This window comes from Montipora capricornis, chromosome 14 (genome assembly GCF_036669925.1).
Source record: "Montipora capricornis isolate CH-2021 chromosome 14, ASM3666992v2, whole genome shotgun sequence".
Classification (NCBI taxonomy): Eukaryota; Metazoa; Cnidaria; class Anthozoa; order Scleractinia; family Acroporidae; genus Montipora; species Montipora capricornis.
The window spans coordinates 4,704,886-4,728,352 of record NC_090896.1 but is presented as its reverse complement, the minus strand read 5'-3'; the positions used below and the strand labels follow the sequence as shown (position 1 = coordinate 4,728,352).

At 39.3% G+C, this 23,467-nt stretch overlaps 1 protein-coding gene across 1 annotated transcript; it reads left to right on the top strand.

Annotated features, from left to right (window-relative positions):
- The first annotated feature begins 5,892 nt into the window (after positions 1-5,892).
- LOC138033619 (sulfotransferase 1C2-like) lies at positions 5,893-22,763 on the top strand. Its single transcript, XM_068881414.1, has 4 exons — positions 5,893-6,117; positions 11,621-11,976; positions 12,639-12,740; positions 20,649-22,763. The coding sequence occupies exons 1-4, from the start codon at positions 5,937-5,939 to the stop codon at positions 20,931-20,933; spliced, it is 924 nt and encodes a 307-aa protein (XP_068737515.1). The 5' UTR covers positions 5,893-5,936; the 3' UTR covers positions 20,934-22,763.
- The last annotated feature ends 704 nt before the right edge of the window (positions 22,764-23,467 follow it).

The window sequence follows — 23,467 nt, the reverse complement described above, 5'->3', positions numbered from 1 at the left end:
TTCTTCAGGACCGACCCGTTGATCTTAAAGGAGGGGGAGACGTTCGCTTGACCAGGCACAGGTTGGTAAAGGATCTCGGTCTTTTTGAAGTTGACGGACAGGCCTAACCATTGGTACGCTGCCCAAACGCATCCAAAATCGTCTGGAGGTTCTCCTCAGAAGTGGCACAGAAGCAGTTGTCATCCGCACACTGGAGCTCGACAACGGAGGTGGTGCTAGTTTTGATTTTCGCTCTCAGCCTTTTTAGATTGAAAAGGACCTTATCTAGTCGGTAGATGACTGCTACTCCTTCAAGAAGCTTGTCTTTAATCGGCTGAAAGAGGGTGGGAGCAATCACGCAGCCTTGCTTAACGCCGGTTCGCACTTCAAACGGCTCAGTGCTGGAACAGCTGTCCAGAACTCTTGCAACCATCATCATCATGGCCTTCTGTAAAACTCCTGACACGGAAAATTTGGAAGCATCCCAAAACATTTTTATAAAAAAAAAAATCAACAGAAAATAAAAATAAATAGCCCAAACAAGAAAAATAAACAAAAAAATAAACATAAATTCGAATCATCGAAGTTATTTCTTGAAGAGCAAGATGATCGCGTTCTAATTACTTCCAATCAAATATTGTTTTCTCGCTCTTGAAGAAATAACTTCGATGACCCGTTTTGTTTTTGTTTTTGGGCTATTTATTTTTATTGTGTGTTTATTCTTTTGATAAAACATAATATAATTTTTTCCTGTTTTGGGATGCTTCGAAATGTTCCGTGTTAGGAGTTTTAAAGAAGGCCTTTTCAGCGTGCGTAGCGGGCGCTGGAATAAAAGGCATTTGGGAACGAGAGATTACCATCACACGTCATCCATCACCGCGCACCTTCACTTTCGAGGTCAGAACGCTGATAAAAATTAAAATAGCCAGGTGAATAGTTAGATCGAACAAACTTTTGTCGCATCTGTAAGCCAGTATTTGGTTTATCTAACAAGAACATTTATGTAGGCAGAGCACCTATAAAAACAATTTGCAAGCCATGTTTCATCGATTACTAATCGACCGCTATTGGTATTTTGCGAAACAAGGTATCTAGAGAGGAAAGTTTTCAAAGGGAGGGCAAAATTCTCGAGCCATCTGAAAGCCAGTATTTGGTTTATCTAACAAGATAATTGTTTAAGGCAGAGCGCCTATCAAAATAACTTGCGAGCCTTGTTTTGCACAAATACCAATCGACGTACCGCTATTGGTATTTTGCGAAACAGGGGATCTAGCGAGGACAATAACGAGGACGACTACGGGAATGCCACATAACAATAGGTTTAATTAGCAAAAACAATAGTTCTGCACGCCCTTCACGTATGTTTTATATTTCGAGACATTTTCTTCGCCGTTCTTGTATTGACAACGACGTGAAATGATCAAATTTGAGGTCATATAGAGGACGAGAGCACCTGACGATAAAGTTTCAATTTTCTCTTTAAATGTCCACACCGTTCTCATCAATTTTAATATTGGAATGCTGACTCACACGGTCCAAGCCGAGAGAAGTAGAGTAATAGCAAAATTATTAAAGTAACAGGAAATAATATTTTTAGACAATGTTCTCTTACCTGTCGTCGTCGTCCTTGCTTAAGGTCCCTAATAATTGTTAGTGCCCGGCATCGTTCTTTCATGCATATGTTATAAATTTCTTTTTGTTTTGCTTTGTTTCGTTTCGTTTCGTTTCGCGGAATACCGTAAGCCCGTCTATTCTTCGGCGGATTTCTCTGCATCTGTTACTCCATAAAGTCCCACTCGTCTCACTTTGGCGGAGAATCGTCTTCAATCGTCACGGTTGTTCCAATGATAGCATTTAACTCTTTCACTGCTGACTTTTCTACCGTCAGTACACCCCATAACTGCTGCATTTTTTCGCAACATAAGACATCAGAGAAACCACTCTCAAAGAATGAACTATATCTTTCGTTCTATTGATGCTATTACGATAATATTTGCAGGACATATACAATACAAAATTTGCCTTAATAAACCACACCAACTCTCCTTCTTTGAGATCCTTTCAGCCCCACTCTCCGCATCCTTTGGAGGTTTAATTGATGGAAGCCAAAATGTAGTTTGGCGGTTGTCGCTTGAACTTGAGGCGCATAATTATAATGAATGCAAGTCGTGCAATAATAACCTTCTTCTTATAGTCTGGGTTGGTGACCCTTCAACAGCTTCACTTCGCGTGACGTTACTCATCGTCATGAAAAGGAAAAACAGTGTGTGACATCGCCAACCATTGTTAGAGGTAGGGTTGTCCACATTATGCTCACAATTTTCACTGTTATGCTAATTCTTTATGCTCAAAAAATCTTACTATTATGCTCAGAATTTTTTCCCCGGATCACTCATTTTTTTACCTAAAATAAAATACGATCGCTTGATATGATTATATGGAGGATTATATAGACAACATATAGTGTTAGTATTCCCTTTATGTGATCATCTTTGGTTATACTGAAGCATGATGGAGGCTTCAATATAGTCCTCCATAGCAATGCTTGGTTGTCCCGAAAGGAATTTTCTGGCAATGAGAAGACCCTCTCCGAGGCTGCAGATGACGGTTGGATAAGCAAGATTTTCTTGCATGCTTTTGCCCAATTTGGAATCTCTTGTTCGTGAATCTCCCACCAGGTTAGAACATTAATATCAGGATTGACATCAGTAGCCGCAGCAATGTAAGTTGGTAGTTCCCTTTGGAGGCCATCAATGCATGCATTATTGTTCAAGAAAGGAACTTTCCTTAATTGATCACTTAAAATTGCAGCAGTGGGCTGAATTTCTGCAATTTTGATTGGGTTGGACAGGCGTGCAGCCTTGAATAATTCAACAGCTGGCTGTAACTGATCTCCATTATTCCAGCAAAAATTTAGATGCAAAGTTGAATACAGGCCATTGCATAGGCCTCTGACTGTCGCTGAAAAGCAATGTTTCCATTAGCTGCAATGTTTCTTATAACAGTACTGCAGTTTGGAAAGTGTAGATTTCTCATCTCTGCCTCCAACTTTCTTACTATCTGATATGCTTGCAAGGATAGAGAGCCATCACCTTCAAGCTGATATGTAGACTGAACAAATGGCTTCATGGCATCGACTGTAGTTGCCAGCTCGACTTTGAGTAAGGCCAGCTTCTGTTGGTCATTCAATATATCCTGCAGTTTACGTGCAGTCACTTCTGGTATCTGAGCTCCATTGACAAAGGCTGGTATATCACCAAAGAGGTCATGCACTTGCACCATCATCTCACACTTGGACCACCATCTGGTCTCTGAGTAGGACTTAAAGAATTGTCCAGTTGTTGCTTTGAAAGCATTTCTTGAGCGGGCACTGTGTGCAAAAAGGCTGACCCATGACTTCATGAACTTCTCAAGATTTGGTGTTGCCATCTTTTCACCAACATGATCAAGAGTATGACTGAAACAGCCAATGTCCATCAGGTTTGGGTACAAGATCTTCAGATGCCTTATTGCTACATTATTGACAGATGCACGATCCCTTGCAGCATCGAGTAGAGAGCTAGGTGGAATGAAAAAGTCTACAGACAGAGTACTTAGTGGTTGGTGTGCTAACTCCTTCCCATTCATAGGTTTTGTAACTAGAAGAAGCCGAATCAATCGCTGGTGAACGTTCCATTCAGTAACAAATCGCAAAATAATATTCAGGGCCTCAGCAACATGAGTTGTCCCATCAAAAATGATACTCACATCCCTTCCTTCGATTTCTTCTTTTACTTTCTTCCTTTCATCTTTGGCAATAACATCTATAAAGTCTGAAAGATGTCTACTCGTAGTCAGAGAAAATGCTTCCTCTTCTAGTAACTCCCGAAAGCAGTCAATCTTATTTAATGGAACTCCTGCTTTCATAAATGATCTTACAACCTTAACTCTGTAACCTCTGTGTGCAACAGATAAGCTCTCACCCTTCGGATGAAACTGATTATCATATTCCTCTAAACTCTTTGCAATGTCTCTCTCCCTTGCTTCCTTCTTTTCACGGCGTTCTTTTCCAGAAGCATGCTTTGACGATTTCACATGATTCTCTATTATTGTCTTTTTGAGACCAATTTCTTCGCGACAAGCATTGCAAAACAGTTGACCATTTGACTTCGAAACGGTTAAGTTTTCACCTGGAAACTCTGTAACTCTGGCAGAAGCTGTCACATTTTTTGGGTTAGACTTTGATTTAGGTGGATGAAAGCGTTTGCCATGTTTCGGGAGATTGCATTGCACCTTCCTCTTCTTGCTAGATTTGACGCTGTTGGGGATTTAAGTCTGTTTAGTATTGTGGGCGTAGCCGATGCCTCTCTCTCTCGACTCTCTTCCACTAGCACAACTTCATCTGCTGATAGTTCGGATGGCTCACCCAAATAGCCACAGGAAGTTGAAGAACTAGCGTAAGTAGCGTTGCCGTCTTCCGCCATTTTGGAAATTGGAATATAAATGAGTCCCAGACTCCCAGTCGCCCCACGTGGCCACGTCCGTTTCCTGTGGTGAAGGGGCCCTAGTGTATACGTCTTGTCACGTATATTTCTCCACAGGAAATCAGGAATCCCAATTTCGAGATTGTACCTAACTCCGATGTATTTATTTAGTTTCGATATTTTGACTGGCATAATGCTCGATGCTGATTCCTCACTATTATGCTCAAAATTATGCCGACATAATGTGGACAACCCTTTTAGAAGGTCCAACGCAGCATTATTAAGCTGATTTAGCAAAGACAACGCGACGGCAAAGACGACGGCGCGCGCACATTGAAATAGCCGATTAGGACTGGGTCGAGGACGCCGTCGCGTCGCGAGTTAAAGTGATTTAGCAAAGAGCAACAGGACGTGCGGAATGTGAAGGCACATGTCATCGAAGTTCGTTTGTTCTATGAGGTATTAGTAGGCTATTTTTCTCTTTGTTAAAATCTGATTGAGAACATAAACATGCTTGACTTATGAATTTAGTTCGGTGACTTAACCACCTTGCACGTTGAATGGAATGTTCGATTTTGAATCGCTTTTAATTTTGATTAGCTTAGCAAGGAATTTTGTTGAATGAGCTCATGATCACCGCTTGAACGTTTGGTCTGAGGCTTTGCGTTTGGTAAGTTACATGTACTTGTAAAAATGTAGTGCTGTACTAATTTGTACTCTTTATATTCCCTAATTTTGCGCGCACATTGAAATAGTCTTTGCTAAATCAGTATAATATTTGACCCGTGACATCGTGAAGTTCCAATATCACATTCTCCTACTGGGCATAATCATGACAAGTTATCCCGTACTGCAGATACTAAAGGGTGATTTTAAATCAATTCCTATTCTCAAGATTTTGAGAACGTATATGCCGACCATGAACGTTGGCGATCCCGGCGGCCTTATTGGCCCATTACATCTCCAATTTTAAGGCGAAACCGGACGATGTTTTTGTCGTATCGTATCCTAAGTCAGGTGAGCGCCTCGTTTGTTGGTTTCATTTTGACTTGAAGTTTGAACACAGAATGAATATGGATTAACTGTTCACACATTTGACCCGTGACAGGTCGTGACATCGTGACTTCAAGTTCCAATATCACATTCTCCTACTGGGCATAATCATGACGAGTTATCCCGTACTGCAGATAGTAAAGGGTGATTTAAAATCAATTCCTATTCTCAAGATTTTGGGAACGTATATGCCGACCATAAACGTTGGCGATCCCGGCGGCCTTATTGGCCCATTACATCTCCAATTTTAAGGCGAAACCGGACGATGTTTTTGTCGTATCGTATCCTAAGTCAGGTGAGCGCCTCGTTTGTTGGTTTCATTTTGACTTGAAGTTTGAACACAGAATGAATATGGATTAACTGTTCACACATTTGACCCGTGACAGGTCGTGACATCGTGACTTCAAGTTCCAATATCACATTCTCCTACTGGGCATAATCATGACGAGTTATCCCGTACTGCAGATAGTAAAGGGTGATTTAAAATCAATTCCTATTCTCAAGATTTTGGGAACGTATATGCCGACCATGAACGTTGGCGATCCGGCCTTGTTGGCCCATTACATCTCCAATTTTAAGGCGAAACCGGACGATGTTTTTGTCGTATCGTATCCTAAGTCAGGTGAGCGCCTCGTTTGTTAGTTTCATTTTGACTTGAAGTTTGAACAACAGAAATGAATATGGATTAACTGTTCACACAAAAGATAACATTGGATAACACCTGCCGAAATCATATGTGCTAGCCTTTGTGGAGACACTCTCCTAGAGTCAAATGGATTGAGCATCCTTCAGGGGCCATATTTTAGGATCCGTAAGTTTTTAAATTTCCTACGTAGATTTTGCTCTGTCCTGGAGCATCTAATTTCGTTGCGAAATTGGCATAAGACATTGAAGTTCTGTAGTCAGTTGCGTGGATAAGTGGCTCGGCGACTGCCGACATTCAAGTATGGCAGAAGCAAGCTATTAACAACCTGTTAGCTCCGACAAGGGGACAACGTGGAGGCAGTCAACTAAAAGACCATAGGACTATAAGGACAGTACGATTTTCTACTAGAAGGGAGAAGGAGTCGTATGCTATAAAAAATGGGTCAAACCACTGCAACTTATTAAATATTCAAGCTGGCACATCTGGAATCAAAAGGGCGTGAGCACAACAACAAATGGGGGATAAAAAATCCAATTCTGGTGCAGGTGCGAGAGCTAATGTGAAAGAACAGCTATGATGTTTTGGCTGTGTCTAAGATCTGGCTTTTTCTTATAAACTAACGAGACTAGATGTACTTTGCAAGTCCAGAGGGTACCAAATTAAACACTAATTACTCATGCGCAGCGAAGTGCATGAGGTATAAAATGCCCTCCGTTTCTTGTTTTCCGTGTGACATTAGTGCATGGAAATTTATGCTTGCATACATTTACATACATGAATGTAACTTTACGTGGGGCGGGGGGTAGGGGAATATTCCAAAAAATTAATACCTGCTGAAAAATGTATTGTTGAGTAAGAAAAATTAATAGAAAGACTTGAAAAGAAGTATTAGAGTCTTAAAATGTATGTATGCTTGGAATGTCAGTCCATTTCGCATGACAAAATAAACAGTGTGTGTTTGAAGAAATCAACCATCCCTCTCGTGTTTCAAGCCCTTAAGTAGACTTGCCACAATTCCACCTCACGAGAATCCCAGGAGAAAATGTTTTGGCGAGCGAAGCGTGATTTTTCGGACGCGAATCTACACGAGACGAAGGACTTTTGAAAGTCTAGCCCTTAAGATGTGTCATTTTCTCTTGGATGTGCATGGTCGCGCCCGAATCATCGCATCTTGACTGCACCTGTCCATCCGTTCAAACTTTGTGATTGTAGTCGCGGTCGTACGGATCGAGCTGTTAGAATAAATCTTTTTCGATTGTGGAGCCAAAGGTAAGTTGTTGACATTAAAGACAAAATTATATATTTTTTCTAATTTGTTTTACAAATAAACACTTTGCACGAGAGCGGGGATCGACATAAAGGTCAAGCAAACTGATCTCCATCAACAAGCCGGTCATCTCCTAGCGATCTTTGAGAACCTTCGAGCAGCTTTGAGCGAAACTCAGAATACCTGAGAAAAACTGATCCGACTTTTAGCAATCTGAGCTGTTCTTAAAACTACTGTTATTGTCAGTATGGGCATGCGACGAAGTCAAAATGGGAATTGTTTCAACAAAGGAATTTAGAGAATGCTTCAAGGGGAAATTCTGGTTTTTTGTGTTAGTTTTGTTTTACTGAGAGGCCATTTATTTGCCACTATTGAAAAGTTTGGTTCACATTTACATGTATGAAATGTAACAAGTTAATCGTCTGTGGCTTTACAAAGATTTATTTGTATCGCTTTTACATTCCTGAGTTAATTCGACTCGCAAATGACGCACAAACCCAGGTCCAGGAATTGTTGATCCAACCAAAACAATTGACGCACCATACAGTCAAGGTAATGTTGAAGTATTTTGTACGACAAATTCAGGCACACAACGTGTGACAATGTCTCTGTAGGCACTTGTCTTCAGGTGATTTGGTTCAAATTACAAACATTGGGAATAATATGTATTCAGCTTTTTCACAATCATGCAAACAGGGACTCCTATTTTTGACAGATCTGCCCGTTATGGTTATAACCTAAGCTACATTTACTATCAGTTGACATATAGTGATAGTTATAGTGGTATGCTAAATAGTGCACATCCTCTAATTGCAGACTTTCCTTATGTTATATCAATACTGTCTGCCTAATGGGAGGTGTAAAATGTTTGATTCTCATATGCATGGCAGAGATGTAATTTCCGGGCGATTACCCGCGCGGTAGATTACCCGCATCGGTCATTTTTTGCAATAACAAAAAAAGATTTCAACAGATTACCCGCACTGGCAGATAACCCGCACCCAAAAACAAAAGAAATTCGTGAACTCACAAAGTTATCTGCACGAGCGATAACTTTGAGCTTATACTCAAAAGTAAAATTCTGACGTAGTACAAGGAAAGGTTACGTTTAAAACGTAACCTTTCCTTGTACTTGTACATGTTAAATGCCGTGACTTTAACATCTTCAGTTCCCACGGCCTGCTACCGTCTGACCTTGTAGCTCAGTCGGTAGAGCGGCGGAGATCTAACCCGAGGGTCGTGGGTTCGATTCCCACCCTGGTCAGAGTTTTTCTCTGTCCTTGTGTGGGCCTATTTCCATCAGTAGGGCTAACGCTCACATGGTTCATGTGGGATAGAAATCTAGCACTTCACGTTACACGACACTCTCTTCAGTTAATTCTGTATAAAATTCTGACGTCCGCGTTTAACCACAGGTTACCCAGGCTCACTGTGTGTGCCACATAGGTAAATATAGAGAACAAATGAGGCGAAGTTTAGGTCTGGAAATTTGCTAGAAAATGGAAATAAAAATAGATTAAACTTACCATGTGGTGAGCTGTTGTTGTCTTTAATACGTACACGAAGTTTCGGGGAAAATGGTCCCCGTTCACCTTTCTTCATAGTATAGTGACAAGGTAGGAGACGGAAGCCAGCGTCGGGACTCCGATCGACCCAAAACAAGCACGATTTTTTTCGCGAAAATCGAATCCAGTCGCTAAATAAACACGCCAGGCTCGTGGAACATGAATTTCTCTAAACCATGAATCCACTGAAGCATCTCCAGGTAGCAACGCGAAGCCACCAGGCTCCGTAGAACTTGTAAGTTAACCTGCTAAAATGGCGGCCAGAAGCCGTTGTCCTCGCAAAGTGTCCAATTCAAAATGGCACTGAACTCGGGACGCCTGGTGACGAGTATAATAAGTCCTGGAGGGAGGGGAGTCCCAAATCTCTGAGCAATCTGAATTTATTATTCCGATTGGTGAATAATGTTTTTATTTTCAACTAAACAAAGAAAGAAGCTGTGAAATTAATTGATTGCCAACGATATTTGTTGATATGTTTTCAATTTGCATTGGTTTTCATCGAGAGCATTTAAGTCTATTAGGCAATTAAAGCGGGATAAATAAGGCAATATACAGTTTTTAGGAACAGTTTCATTACTGTAATTTTTCCCTACTTACGGTTTTAAAACTATACCGGAAGATTTAAAACTTATCACATTACCCGCACCTTCCTATAACCCGCACCAAGAAATGTTTGCGGAAAAATTAACACATTACCCGAGGGTAATCGCCCGGAAATTACGGTATTAGGTATGGGACCCATTTGCAACATGTACTTTAATTGAAATAGATTCATTAATGAATTTGGTACAACATTTTCAGAATATATGTGCACAAACATCTGTTACTTATGAGATTAAAATGTGTTAACATTATTAAAATGTAAAGCAACAGTGAAAGCATTGTTCATTCATTATGTGTTCGCAACCAAAATTTTAGACCCTAGGAGCACTTAAATGATGTTTATCTTTGTTCTTGCAAAGAATGTTCTAATGTGTCATTTTATTCTATTTGTTTTCCACCTCAAAAGTCTTGTAACTATTGCACCTCTCAAACAGTTGATAGTATCATTGAGAATGGAAGAACAATTTATCAGAAATGTTACTCCAGCAAAATATGTTTTTATTTATGATTTTCTAAAGAAATTAGACGTAGGCCGCTGACCATGTAAAACTGAGTTATTCATAGAGCAAGATGTCAGGGAAATTTATCTTGTAATGTGGTTCCCTGGGTAAACAACAGCCTAAAACTGCCATTTTGGATAATAAGGAAAGCAGCACAGGCTTTTTGACGTGAATTTCTAGCTACTGCATTAGTTGTGTTTTGCAGTGGTATGCAAAGCAAAAGATGAGTTACCACGTTTTTGTATACAATGGTTCTGAACCAAAAAATGTAACAAAAGTATTTTCAAATGTAGATTCTGTTATTGATCTCTTTTGTTCTATTATTCAAAGTAAATTTAATTGTTTTGAAACAAAGTATGAGGTTGCATTTCTTAGATGTTTATGTGAACTATCAAATATAGATTGGAAAGGAAACAAATAATAAGAAAGCATAAATCTACTTCAGAAATTGCAGCAAACTGGAAGAAAGAGGAGAGAAATTTACAGCCCAATGGACCCAGAGAAAAAAAATAAGAACTTCCTTCAAATTGTTTTGAAAAGTACAGGTCTATGGACCCATCGAAAAAAACAGACTTTTTCAAATAAAGATGTAAAATATAGGTCAATGAACTCACACGATAAAGAGCAACTTCTCTCAAACAGATTCTTGTAACACCTATATACCTTGTTTTGTGATGTACAATAAAGTTATTATTATTATTATTATTATTATTATTATTAAACTGTCAACAAAAGTACAAATAACCTAGCAGCGCATGAGGATAGGCTACTTAGAGCCTCTTGTTATTGCTTATTAAAATTAAATCGCCCAATATTGTGACGTAATAGGTTACCAAGGCAACATGAAAGCTCTTCAAAAACACCTTATATTTCGTCTTTACTTGCTTATATCTAAAAAAAAAAAGATTCCTTGTGCTTTGCGCTTATGCTTGCGTTCGCCTGTGTCGTGTGAAAACGAAACGCAGCATAAGCCCAAGGAAATTTGCTACGTCTGGCCAATTAAAGTACTGCTTCCAGATTTCCCGCGTCTGAGCGTTTCAACAAAATGAGGATGCCGTGGTTGATTTTGATGCTTATGTCGAAGTTCGTTTTCACAAGCATAAGCTACTTATGCTTGTTCTTGTGCTTGCCTTTGTGCTTGCGTCGCTAGTGAAAACCAGGCTTTAAGCAGTTTTAAATCCAAAGCCAGGAGTCGTTTTTGGTAGTTTGTAACGGATTTATTCATTTATATATTTATAATGATTATTAGGTTACTCTCAATGGAAGTTTTATTACATAAAGTTGTAAATTATTGCGGAACCGCCCTCTGGGAGCAATAATAAAAGTTATTAATGTTACTTATTCCGTTTCAACTGAGACTACCTCTCACTTCGCAAATACTTTTGGACCCCCCTACCTTCCCCAGTTAATAAAGCATTAACGTAAGGATTAGGATCTCAGAGTATTATTAATCGAATCTCACTAAGTCCATTGCTCAAAAAGTACATTTTTTTCGGTATTTGACAAAACGTATCCCTCTTACTTTGTTGCGTCTTTTTCTACAGGAACAACATGGGTGCAAGAAATTGTCTGGCAGATTGTTAATGGAGGAAAAGTTAGCAAAGAAAAGATTGATTACCGTTTTCCATACTTAGAATGTGCCACAGCGGAAGACTCAAGGAAAACTGACTTCCAAGCTTTGCCGAGCCCTCGTCTCATTAAAAGCCATCTTCACGCCAGTGCTATTCCCAAAGGCTCTGGTGAGAACTCACGGTGTAAATACATTTACGTAGCACGCAATCCAAAGGATGTCGTAGTATCATATTTTCACTACGTCCAAAGTTTTGAACAAATGAATGATTTTCGTGCGCCGTGGGAATTCTATGTGGACTTATTCATAGAAGGAAATGGTGAGTTGAAGGTACTGGCTGTGTTTTTCACTCTTTCTTGCAGTTTTGCGGCAGAATTTCGAAGGGTGCATGAAGCTTGGCCAGTGCAGGCTGAAAGCGCATAGGGCCTCACTTATAGGTGTTTGCTCAAATACCGTGTCTGCAGAAAAGTATAAAAGGTTCCATCGATCGGTGTTAAGGGATTTGTTCATAGAAAAGTGATAAAAGAAACTGTTTGTGACAAAGCAATAACAAGAATTAATAAAACGAAAATAATTCACTTACTGGAAAATTATAGACGAACGATCGACGTTTCGTCCATATCACACGGCCTTCATCAGGAATCTGCCGAGTCAGCTTGGGTTGATCGTTCGTCTATAATTTTCCAGTAAGTGAATTATTTTCGTTTTATTATACTCTCAACTGGATGACTGATACAATTCATTGTACTAAACAAGAGTTGCTAAGGACTTCCAATTCGCCAAATCGAGCAACTTTGTTACAGTATCGTTTAAAAGAATTTTTACAGGTTAACAGGATAGCTAACATCTCTACACTGTTGCGTGATCTTGCCTTCCCAAAGACAGAAAAAGAACCTCTTGAAGTGGAGGTACAAGATTGACACAGAAAACGCTTTGAGCAATGCTTAACTCGCCTAACTCGTAGGATAATGCCCTGAACATCAAGTGATCAGAACTGTTACCATTCATACTCCATTGTATTGGTATTGTTAGGTTGGTGGAAACACAGAAATGATCCCAATGTGCTGTTTCTCAAATATGAAGACTTAAAAAAGGTGAGCTTGTTAAATGCTGACTCAGCTAACCAACGAACAGTTCCAGCTAGCCCTTCAGTTCATCTCCCATATGCTCTGTTTTTACTTTAAAAACTCATTAATAACATGATGGGAAAACTACAGAAATGTTTTCTTAATATCTGTATATCTGATAGAGATTTCTCCTCATTAACATAACTGTTTCTTTCGATTTTCCCTGTTAAATGTCTTGAATCACCAAAAATACCTGGTGTACATTTACACTTAAATTCTGATGTTTAAATAAGGTTTCGCCTCGAGTTTGTAAATGTTATACTTATCTGACGCGAATTAATTGCTGGTTTTCACTCACGTGATCAATAGCCATGTTTTTCGACGAAAACAAAAGGAAGCATTTGCATAATAATAGAGTTAAATTCCCGGAGGATTTGGTCGGGGCACCAACATGGCCGCCTTTTCTTTGTTTAGGGGCACCAACATGGCGGTCGTGACGTCATGTGAAAACCGAGAATAGCGCATATATTTCTTCAAAAAACTCCATAATAATTCATTATCCTAATAGCTTATTAAAACACCGATAAAACGTCACGTGCATGAGATTTATATCCTGATAAAACACTCCTCCTTAGTATTCTTTTCATAAAGAATACTAGTAAGGCATAGCTTGTTTTTCTTGTATGCTAATCCTCTCACAATTTAAACCATTGTTCTGAGTCCAGAGGAACACACTTTTCGTGGAATGTTTTTGAAGCCGTTGAAAAAACTCACAGCACGTGTTTTATCGGGTCTAAAAACACTGCTGCTCGTTTTTCAAACATTACATCAAACTTCCTATCTCGCGCTTTGCTTGTGTACTTCTCCAATCTTTTCCCTCTTACAATTGATACCTTCTTTCTCCTTGCCTTCTCCTTTAAGGAAGTTCTCATTGCTTATTTCTTTCATGAAGATTTTACCACTCCCAGCAAAATAAATTCACAAACTCTCAATTTTCATGCTAACACAGACTTCTGCAATTATCACTTCCTGTTTCACCAATTTCAAATGCGGTGACAAATTCGGAAGTTCTCATTGCTTATTTCTTTGATGAAGAAAAATAAATTCACAAACTTTCAATTTCCATATTAACATATACCTCAGCACTTATCAATTCCCGTTTAACCAATTTCAAGTGCGGCGACAAATTCGCCAGTACAGTTAAAAGTTCGATAGACAGTTAACAGCTTTCTTGTCGTCCTGTCCATATCTTCCAGTTTCTTCCAAAATAAGATACCTGCTCCATTGGTTTGCACCTGGATGGCAATACAATTGACTGTATTCATAAATGGCGTTCAAGAAATTATTCTTTTGTCTTTGTGCTAATCATCCTAACTAGCCTCACTTTGGAACAAAAATTTCTTTTGAATTTTGCTCGTGTTTACGAGGCTAGTTAGGATGATTAGCATAAAGAGAAAAGAATAATTACTTAGCCGCCATTTATGAATACGGTCTTTATACAACACAATTATTATTTTCGCAGAATTTGCCTAATAATAAAGTTTAGTTCCAAGCGGAGAGACAGGTTATTGTTCTTGTCATCAGACAAGGCCACGATGACGTCACAGGCAAACCAGCAGACACAGCCCTTAAATTCAAAGAAGAATTATGTTTCCTGTATCGTTTCTCACCCGTTTGAAGTAGACTCTTTCTTAGATACATCTTTTATTTTTGTGTTCCATCTTATCTGCTTCATAAAGCGCTCAAGTTACTTATACCCTTTATCCTCATCAACCTGAATAACTTGTTGACCATTCGGTAACATTATTTCCTATTTTGCTTTCCGTAAACTTTCCGCGTTTCATGATCAACACCACACTTTTCAATGCTGAACTTGATTCCAATATCCTGGCTAAATATGGGTACTGTATTGATCGAGAAGTCTAGCTGTTTTTCTTTCCATACAGTTTTATTTCGTGACACTCATTCAATAAATCAATATTATTATTGTTATTGTCATTGTCATCGTTATTGTTACTATTCTTCTTCTTCTTCTTCTTCTTAACAATAATAACGATAACGATAACGATAACGATAACGATAACGATAACGATAATATAAGAATAATATAGGATCATCAGTAATCTAGGATCAAAGAAGTCTCGACAGGTCCATTCCCTTGGTTTCTTAGAGGGAGAGTTTCACGTCTCTGCGCATGGGCAAACTGTCACGTCAGCCAATAGCCCGTTTCCGAGTTCACGTCTGCCTCCTCTTCAAAGCGAGTCTAAGTGCGAAGTTTTTGTGATGTTAATTAGTTCTACTTTACATATGAATGGAAACTAATTTTCATAAGAAAAACGTCGCACTTAGACTCGCTTTGAAGAGGAGGAAGATATGAACTGGGAAATGGCCTATTTAATTCCATTGTTATTGAGACAATCGAAAGCACTGATTCAGGAAACGGAAACAATGTTATAGTAGTGGAATTACTTATTGCGATTTACTGTTATGAACCTACCGCATGCGAATAGATTACTCGTACGTTATGACAACTCGTGCGAAGAACGAAATGTTTGACCCGTGCAATAAATTCGATTCAGTGTCAAAATTAAATTTGATATTTTGTGTAAACCCGCAGTATCTTCCATCAAATTTGGGCCTCAGTCATTCAGTGTACTTGCTTTAATATTTTTTGTGATTAATGAACACCATCTGGTTCAGTAGGAAACCGTAAAATTTACAACTGCTAGCGCCAAAGCTTGGACATGCGCAAAACCGTGAAACTGTCCTTTTAAGGAGGCCCGAAAGAGCTCGAATTCGCTCGAAAGGGTTTTTGCTGCGCGCACGCACGTAACCTACACACGCCATAACTAAGATACACGCGTCAGCTGAATGAATCAAATTTCTATCAAAACTAGCGCGCGCAACACACCGGAAGTCGAAATAGGCGCCCGAACCGGAAATAAATCTCGAAATTTTGCGCGGTGATTTATCTTGATTTTTGGCATGCACGTATCATTCACGATGGCACTTCAAATAAAAAAAGTTTCACCTTTTTTCGATGTATCTTAGATTATACTAGATAACTTTTTGTCATACTCTCTGAGAAGTTAAAGAATTTAGGAAGATTTCCAACAAAGAAATAAAAATGGTAGGTCACCGAATTAGGTTTTCAGATAATATTCAAAAACTGAAATTTAGAGGGTCTTTTTGTGGACCTGGCGTGTTGCCATGGTAACTGATATGACGTCAAAAGTGCCCTTAAAGTATTACCAAACAATAGACCCTCCGTGAGGGTACACTGGGTTGCCTGTGGTACGTGCACCGTTCCAGACAATTTTTTTCAAGTTGGGCGGTCATTAAGAAGTCATACCAGACGAGCCCCTTTGGCTCACAGGTCCTCACACGTTCGTACGACAAACAGACCTGTCCTTGCGTAATATGTAGCTCTAACAGTGCACGATATTGTTTTGGTATTGTCTATCATTGTAGTGCCATGGTAGAAGTCTTGGGTAAATAGTCTGAGAAGACATGTGATTACTAGCAAAGTACTGAACCCAGAAAGATTGAAGAAAATAAATGGGAAGTGAGAAACATTGGCTTCTGGGCTGACATGTTGATAAACTTCTTTTGACCACAAGTTTAAGCGTGCCCTCTGAGCATCTGACAGCTTTGTAATACCAAAGTTGACTGAAGTTTATCCCTGTTCAGCGGGGTTACTTTGGATGGGAGACCAAAACAACATACCCCTCATAAAACAGAAGCATCGGACCGAAAATACTATTAACGCTAACAAATGCGAACTCAGCAAGGTACAAATTTTGTTAGGTTGCTTTATGCAAAAACAAATATTGATGCAAAAGTAAATAAATATTGATACACAGTTTTTAGAAAGAGCAGAAGGAAGTTTCCAGGACGATCGCTCGAGAACAACATATTTACGACATGAAAACAACATTTATTTTGAACCGTGAATATAGAATATAAAAAGTTACGATCAGCGACAAACATTTTGGGGGATTTTTGCAACGTTCAATTTTGTTATTGTACGTTTTGGCTGCACAAATAAATCGCAAAATCGAAAGTGACATGGCCGGAATTCAGCGGGCGCCGTGATGAAGTTACCGCGGTATGTTTACTCGCCAAACAGTGAAGTATCTGTGTCAAATGATGGCAAGATACCGGGTTTTTGTAAGTTTCTTTTTCTGTCAAGTGTTATAAAGTTTGACACTGAAATGAGCGAAGTCAAAACAAAGATCACAATCGCCCAACTCTTGTTTATGCAAAGTCAAAATTTACTCTCCAAGACGCGTACGACGTTATTTATCACCAGGTAATTCCATCATTTTGGAAATAGCAGCTACTTTATTATTCATCTGCGTCACAATTTTTCACTGATTTTGGGGCTCATTTTGTTGAAACTCAAGCACGCTTCCAACAGGCCTGTGAACCCTTCCTGCTTACAGAGCAATACTAAAAAACTTCTCCCATATCACATTTCAACCTTAAGCTCGAAAATTCAATACACAACATGATATTATAATTCACAAAGGCAGAAAATACCACAGAATCCTTTTCCAGCGAAAAATGTATTGAAACAAACAACATATTTGCCCTTAGAGGCGAAAACCTCTTCCTATTTCATTGCGTGCGTGAAGACAAGAAACTCAATCGTGTCAAATTACCATGTACTTCAGGTAAATACAGCTCACTTTGATTTCGTCTCGACGGGCGATAGATTGTTGTCGAAGTCCAGTACTCGTCGCTTTTGAGATTCCTGCCTAGTTTATCCAACTGACTTTCCATTATTGAGCTCCATAAGGGTATATTTTGTTTAAGATCCACTAAAACGCCATTTGCGTTACATGACTTTCGACGCCATTGCAGGTTAAGTTTATAATTCTACTGTGTCCACCAGACAAGTCTACGCATTTCCACTACCCTCTCTATCCTAAGAAAATACGGGCAGAAGGCTCTATGCAGAAAGACAGCACTTAGCAGGGGAGTGACGGGCAAGACTTTTACCGACACGGAAAATAAAAAAACGAGATGCTTCTGTGAAGCATACACTGGGTTGCCTGTGGTACGTGCTACAGAAAATCAGAAGGCACTGAATTGTGTGGTATTGAAATACAGCATTCCAGTCTCTGAAGAATAACAAATAAAAGAGAAGCGAGAAACATTGGCTTCTGGGCTGACATGTTGATAATTTTCAAGTTCCCTCACAACTTCTTTTTACCACAAGTGTGCCCTCTGAGCATCTGAAGGCTTTCTAATACTAAAGTTCACTGAAGTTAAGCCCTGCCGGGCGGGGTTAGTGTTTGGATGGGAGACCGAAACAATGTACCCCTCTTAAAACAGAAGCATCGGACCGAAAATACTATTAACTCTAACAAATGCGAACTCAGCAAGGTACAGATCTTGTTAGCTTGCTTTATGCAAAACAAATATTGATAAAAAAGCAAATAACTATTGATACACAGTTTTCAGAAAGAGCAGAAGGAAGTTTCCCGGACGGTCGATCGAGAATAAAATATTTACGACATCAAAACAACATTAATTTTGAACCGTGACTATAGAATATAAAAAGTTACGATCAGCGACAAACATTTTGGGGGATTTTTGCTACGTTCAAGTAAATTGCAAAATCGAAAAGTGACATGGCCGGAATTCAGCGGGCGCCGTGATTACGTTACCGCTGCATGTTTACTCGTCAAACAGTGAAGCATCTGTGTCAAATGATGGCAAGATACCGGGTTTTTAAAAAGTTTCTTTTTCTGTCAAGTGTTATAAAGTTTGACAATGAAATGAGAGAAGTCAAAACAAAGATCACAATCGCCCAACTCTTGTTTATGCAAAGTCAAAATTTACTCTCCAAGACGCGTACGACGTTATTATCACCAGGTAATTCCATCATTTTGGAAATAGCAGCTACTTTATTATTCATCTGCGTCACAAGTTTTCACTGATTTTGGGGCTCATTTTGTTGAAACTCGAGCACGCTTTCAACAGGCCTGTGAACCCTTCCCGCTTACAGAGCAAAACTAAAAAACTTCTCGCATATCACATTTCAACCTTAAGCTCGAAAATTCAATACACAACATGATATTATAATTCACAAAGGCAGAAAATACCACAGAATCCTTTTCCAGCGAAAGTTTTATTGAAACAAACAACATATTTGCTCTTAGAGGCGAAAACCTCTTCCTATTTCATTGCGTGCGTGAAGACAACAAACTCAATTGTGTCAAATTACCTTGTACTTCAGGTAAATACTGCTCACTTTGATTTCGTCTCGACGGGCGATAGATTGTTGTCGAAGTCCAGTACTCGTCGCTTTTGAGATTCATGCCTAGTTTATCCAACTGACTTTCCATTATTGAGCTCCATAAGGGTATATTTTGTTTAAGGATCCACTAAAACGCCATTCGCGTTGCATGACTTTCGACGCCATTGCAGGCTAAGTTAATGATTCTACTGTGTCCACCAGAGAAACTACGCAGTTCCACTACCCACCCGATCCTACTAAAATACGCGAATTAGGCTATATACACAAAGATACCACTTACCAGGGGAGTGACAGGCAAGACTTTTACCGACACGGAAAAAAAAAAAAAAAAAAAAAAAAAAAAAAAAAAAAAAAAAAAAGAAAACAAACAAACTAAACGCAGACCTCGACTGGGTTTGCCTTATAAGGCAACCCAGTAAAAATAATCTACCCCTTTTCCGACTGGGATGCCTACGGCACCCCAGTAACAATAGACTACCAATATTACCAAACCAGACTGGCGGGTAACACCTGCCTAAAGCGAGGACCAATTATGGCAAATTTAACATTCGTTTTTTTGGAGCTAAAGTTTGGAATTCCATTGAAGAGTCATTAAAATCCAAGAGTCGTACCTGTTTCAAAATCCTCTTAAAGGAATCGCTTATCTCCAACTACTGACTGGCTCATTGATGTACTTTATTTTCCAGTTTTTGCGTTTGCACTTCCCCTTGTCTATTGTTATTTGTTTGTGCGCGTGTGTGCGTAACGTAAGTCGTGTCTATAGTTCTATGTTAATGTGGGGTATGTGCAAATTTTTTCCGCTTGGCCCAGCCACTTAGCTCGATTAGCTTAGCTATTTCTAAGCGACTGTGCTCTTTTCCTTTGTATTTTTTTTCTTTCTTGTATTTATGTTAACACTATGTAATTTCTGGGCACGAATAAAGATTGTTGTTGTTCGGTATCTTTCATCGTTTCACAAACACTATAGCAACGAAAAACCCTTTCGAGCGAGCCTCCTTAAATGATCATAAGAATGCAAGCATTTCCAAGCACATTTGCTTTTTGGATCCATTCAATTGATACCTCTCATCTCAGGTCTGCCAAATATTGTCAATACCTCTTTGTAACGGTTCCCAATCACAATTGACAACACCCTTGTAATCACTTTCCAAACCTTCCTCACTTCCCATGCTAGTTCTTTGTACTTGTCCTTATCCCCTCTTCCTTAATCCAAGCTCTAGAATCTAACGATATCGCTACATCAATTAAACACACTTTGTCTATCTTATCCACAAGGACAATGTCGGTTTATCTTGTGTGTATCACTTTACCTGTTTGAATGCATAAAATCGCAGAGGAGCTTCACTCCATCATTGTCGCAAACTGCCTCTGCGCTCCGTATCATGGCTGCAGTTGGTGCGAATTGCTTAGTCCTGTGCAGTCATTAGCACAAGTTCAGCTATTGCCAACTCTCCAGGCCCGCGAACTCTTCTGTCTGCCTCACACGTTGCCCATGCATGGGATTCTCTTTCCATCCTTCGCGTCTTTTTGTTTCAAATTCACTCCACTCCTTTGCTGACACATCCTTTCCCTCTTTCGCAACCGATTCACTGTTCCGATGATGAAATCGGCCGACCCGTCTATGTATTTGTAAAGCAAGACAAAAATATCTTGTGTATCTTTTATAGGATTTACTGTCTCATGTGCGCACGATTGCCGAGTTCCTAAAGAAACCGTTGTCAGATGAGCTTATCAATCGCATAGCTGAGCAGTGTACGTTCAAGGGAATGATGCAGAATTATTTAAGTTTTAAATTTACTAGTGAAGACGACGACGGCGTTGGTCAGATTCTCAGGAAAGGAGTTGTTGGCGATTGGAAGAATCACTTTACTCCAGAGATGAATGAGAGATTTGACAAAGAAGTGTTGGCAAAATTAAGTGGAAGTGGATTGGAGTTTGACTATGACTTATAGACCATCATAAAAAACCGGTCAAGAGAATTTGAGAAGAAAATCCACCGCACGCAGTATTTTTAGGAAATCCGTTAAAATGAATGACATCACGTCATTCAGCATTTATGCATTGGTTGTGAACGATTTTATTTGTATTGTGATCTTTGATTTTGTAATCCGGCCGGGCCAACACTTCTAGAGACTCTAGCGACGCAGATAACAATGATGCAATGTACAATGTACAATTGCCGGTGGAAAATAGATCGTTTTCAATCATGTGATGAGACGCCCATGTTGGTGCACAAAACAATAGCAAATTATGGCTCATGTTTGCATTAAAATAGAGTCAAATTCCCAAAAGACGTTTTTCTCTATTGTTCTGTGAACCAACATGGCTGCTGTGACGTTAGGTAAAAGCCATCTATTGAGCGTTTTCACTCACTTGACCAGCAGTCATATTGAATTTCCGAAACAAAAGAAAGTATTTGCATAAAAATAGAGTTCAATTCCCAGAGGATTAGTTTGGTACGAAACATCATGGCCACCATTTCTCTGTTTTGGAACACCAACATGGCCGTCGTGACGTCATGAGAAAACGCTCTATAGAACGTTTTCAACCAACCTCTGGAGACACTAATAACAATAGTGAAATGTACGACTTCTGGTGGACGAACAAAAGAAGCTAATGAGAGATCTTTTGTTTTCGTCCACCAACAAGGCGGCGAAGACGAAATTTCAAGTTGTTCAAATAATGTAACTGGAGAAATTAAACAAGTTCTAGTACTCTAGAATTGCATCATCTAGTGGATTTTTCTTTCTCTGTAAGACTTTTTGAGAGAGTTGCTCGGTGAAAGCGAAGGGTTTTTCATTTTGTACGCTACTGTGATTGTGTTTATTAATAACGCAAGTACATACCTGCTTAACTGTCGCTCGTCAACACACTTTTTGTGGATATTTTTCTTTTAATTAGTAGAATGGCTTAAATAAGCGAAATAATTTACACAAGGTACACATTTGTATTAAAATCTCAACGATATCCTTGTGAAACGGTTGTTAAACGTTTTCTTACCTCAACTATTACTGCTCCACCAAGTCGCATTTCTTTCTATTTGTCATTGTTTGATGGCTGTTATCCCATAAAAATAAACCACTGTAAGGAGGTGGCATTTTAAACTGAGAAGCGATTACGTCGGTTCAGCTCGAAACTTCAGCCATGTTTATATTCCTTGCAAAATGTTTACCACACATTCATTGACCTTATACGGTTAAAGAAACCAAATATGCTTCAACAGGCTTACCATATTTGTAGAGCATGATATAAAAGCTCATATGCAAACCAGGGGTCAATTTAATAAAACTTTTACACGTGTAATTTACAAGTGTAGCCATTGTTTTAGAGTCTGAGAACAATAGCTACACTTGTAAATTACACGTGTAAAAGTTTTATTAAATTGACCCCTGGTTTAGCCAATCAAAAGTCTAGAATTTGGGCATCCAAGATGTTAGTTCTCCACGGCCTTTGCCCTGGTAGGCCTATGACCCGCTCGCTAGTGCGCATTATTCTTCATATGACAAAAAAAGAAAAGATTTGTGGAGGCAGTGTGGCTCAGTAGTTAGGGCGCTTATGTGAAGACGGATCCCGACTTAAGACCCGTTTTGACCACTCGTTGAATTTGATCCTCAGCTTCTTAGCTGCACTTGTAAATGGCCAACTGGTTTTCCTGTGGCCAGTTGGGTTGTTGGTGTTACATTGCAGCGTTTCATTGGTCAGTTACGCATGTATGAATGTATGAATGAATGATTGTTGATTCAAAATGTTTGCAGTAAAGTTGTGATCCATAGAAAAAGAAACGCGTTTGCTTATTTCTTTAATCGTGAATGTTTGCTCAACGTACCTCTCAAGCACGGTTGGCTCTAGTTATCTAAATTCTTTGTCTCTCACAATTCCTCTTCCTTAGTACTGTTTCGATTAATTGTTACCGAAAGGCATACAGCATCTTTCAGCACACGTCGAGTGTTTCGAGTAAAATTCACAAACTGATTGGTGACATGCAAGCGAAAAAGCAAGCGCAGTAGAGTATAATTCTATTCGTCTTTCGGTAGCGCACACGTGTACTTCTTGCATTTGCAACCACATCTGCGTTTGCGTCGTACGTGTGACATGGGCTGAACTATTGTGCCTACGGGATGACTGAACCAATTATAGGATCATAGTGTCCAGTGACAACAGAGTTTGTAGCAGGCCAGTTTCCAATTATATACAAACAACAGAACCGAGTCGCGGTTCAGGAGAACAATTTGCATTTTTTGCTCAAAACACAGGAAAATGCAAATTATATCCCTTAACTCTTTTCTTTTGTTCTCACAGAATGCGAAACTAGCCTATTGAAAAGAAACGTAACTTATTATGAAAAATAGAAAAAAAATAGCTTCTGTTACTTGAACGCCGGTCCGGTATAAATGCAAAAAGGAAATGCGTTGTGTAGATTTCATTACCACAGTTTTTGTATTACAAATGGTAATTGTCCAATAATACATCTACATCTACATTTCCC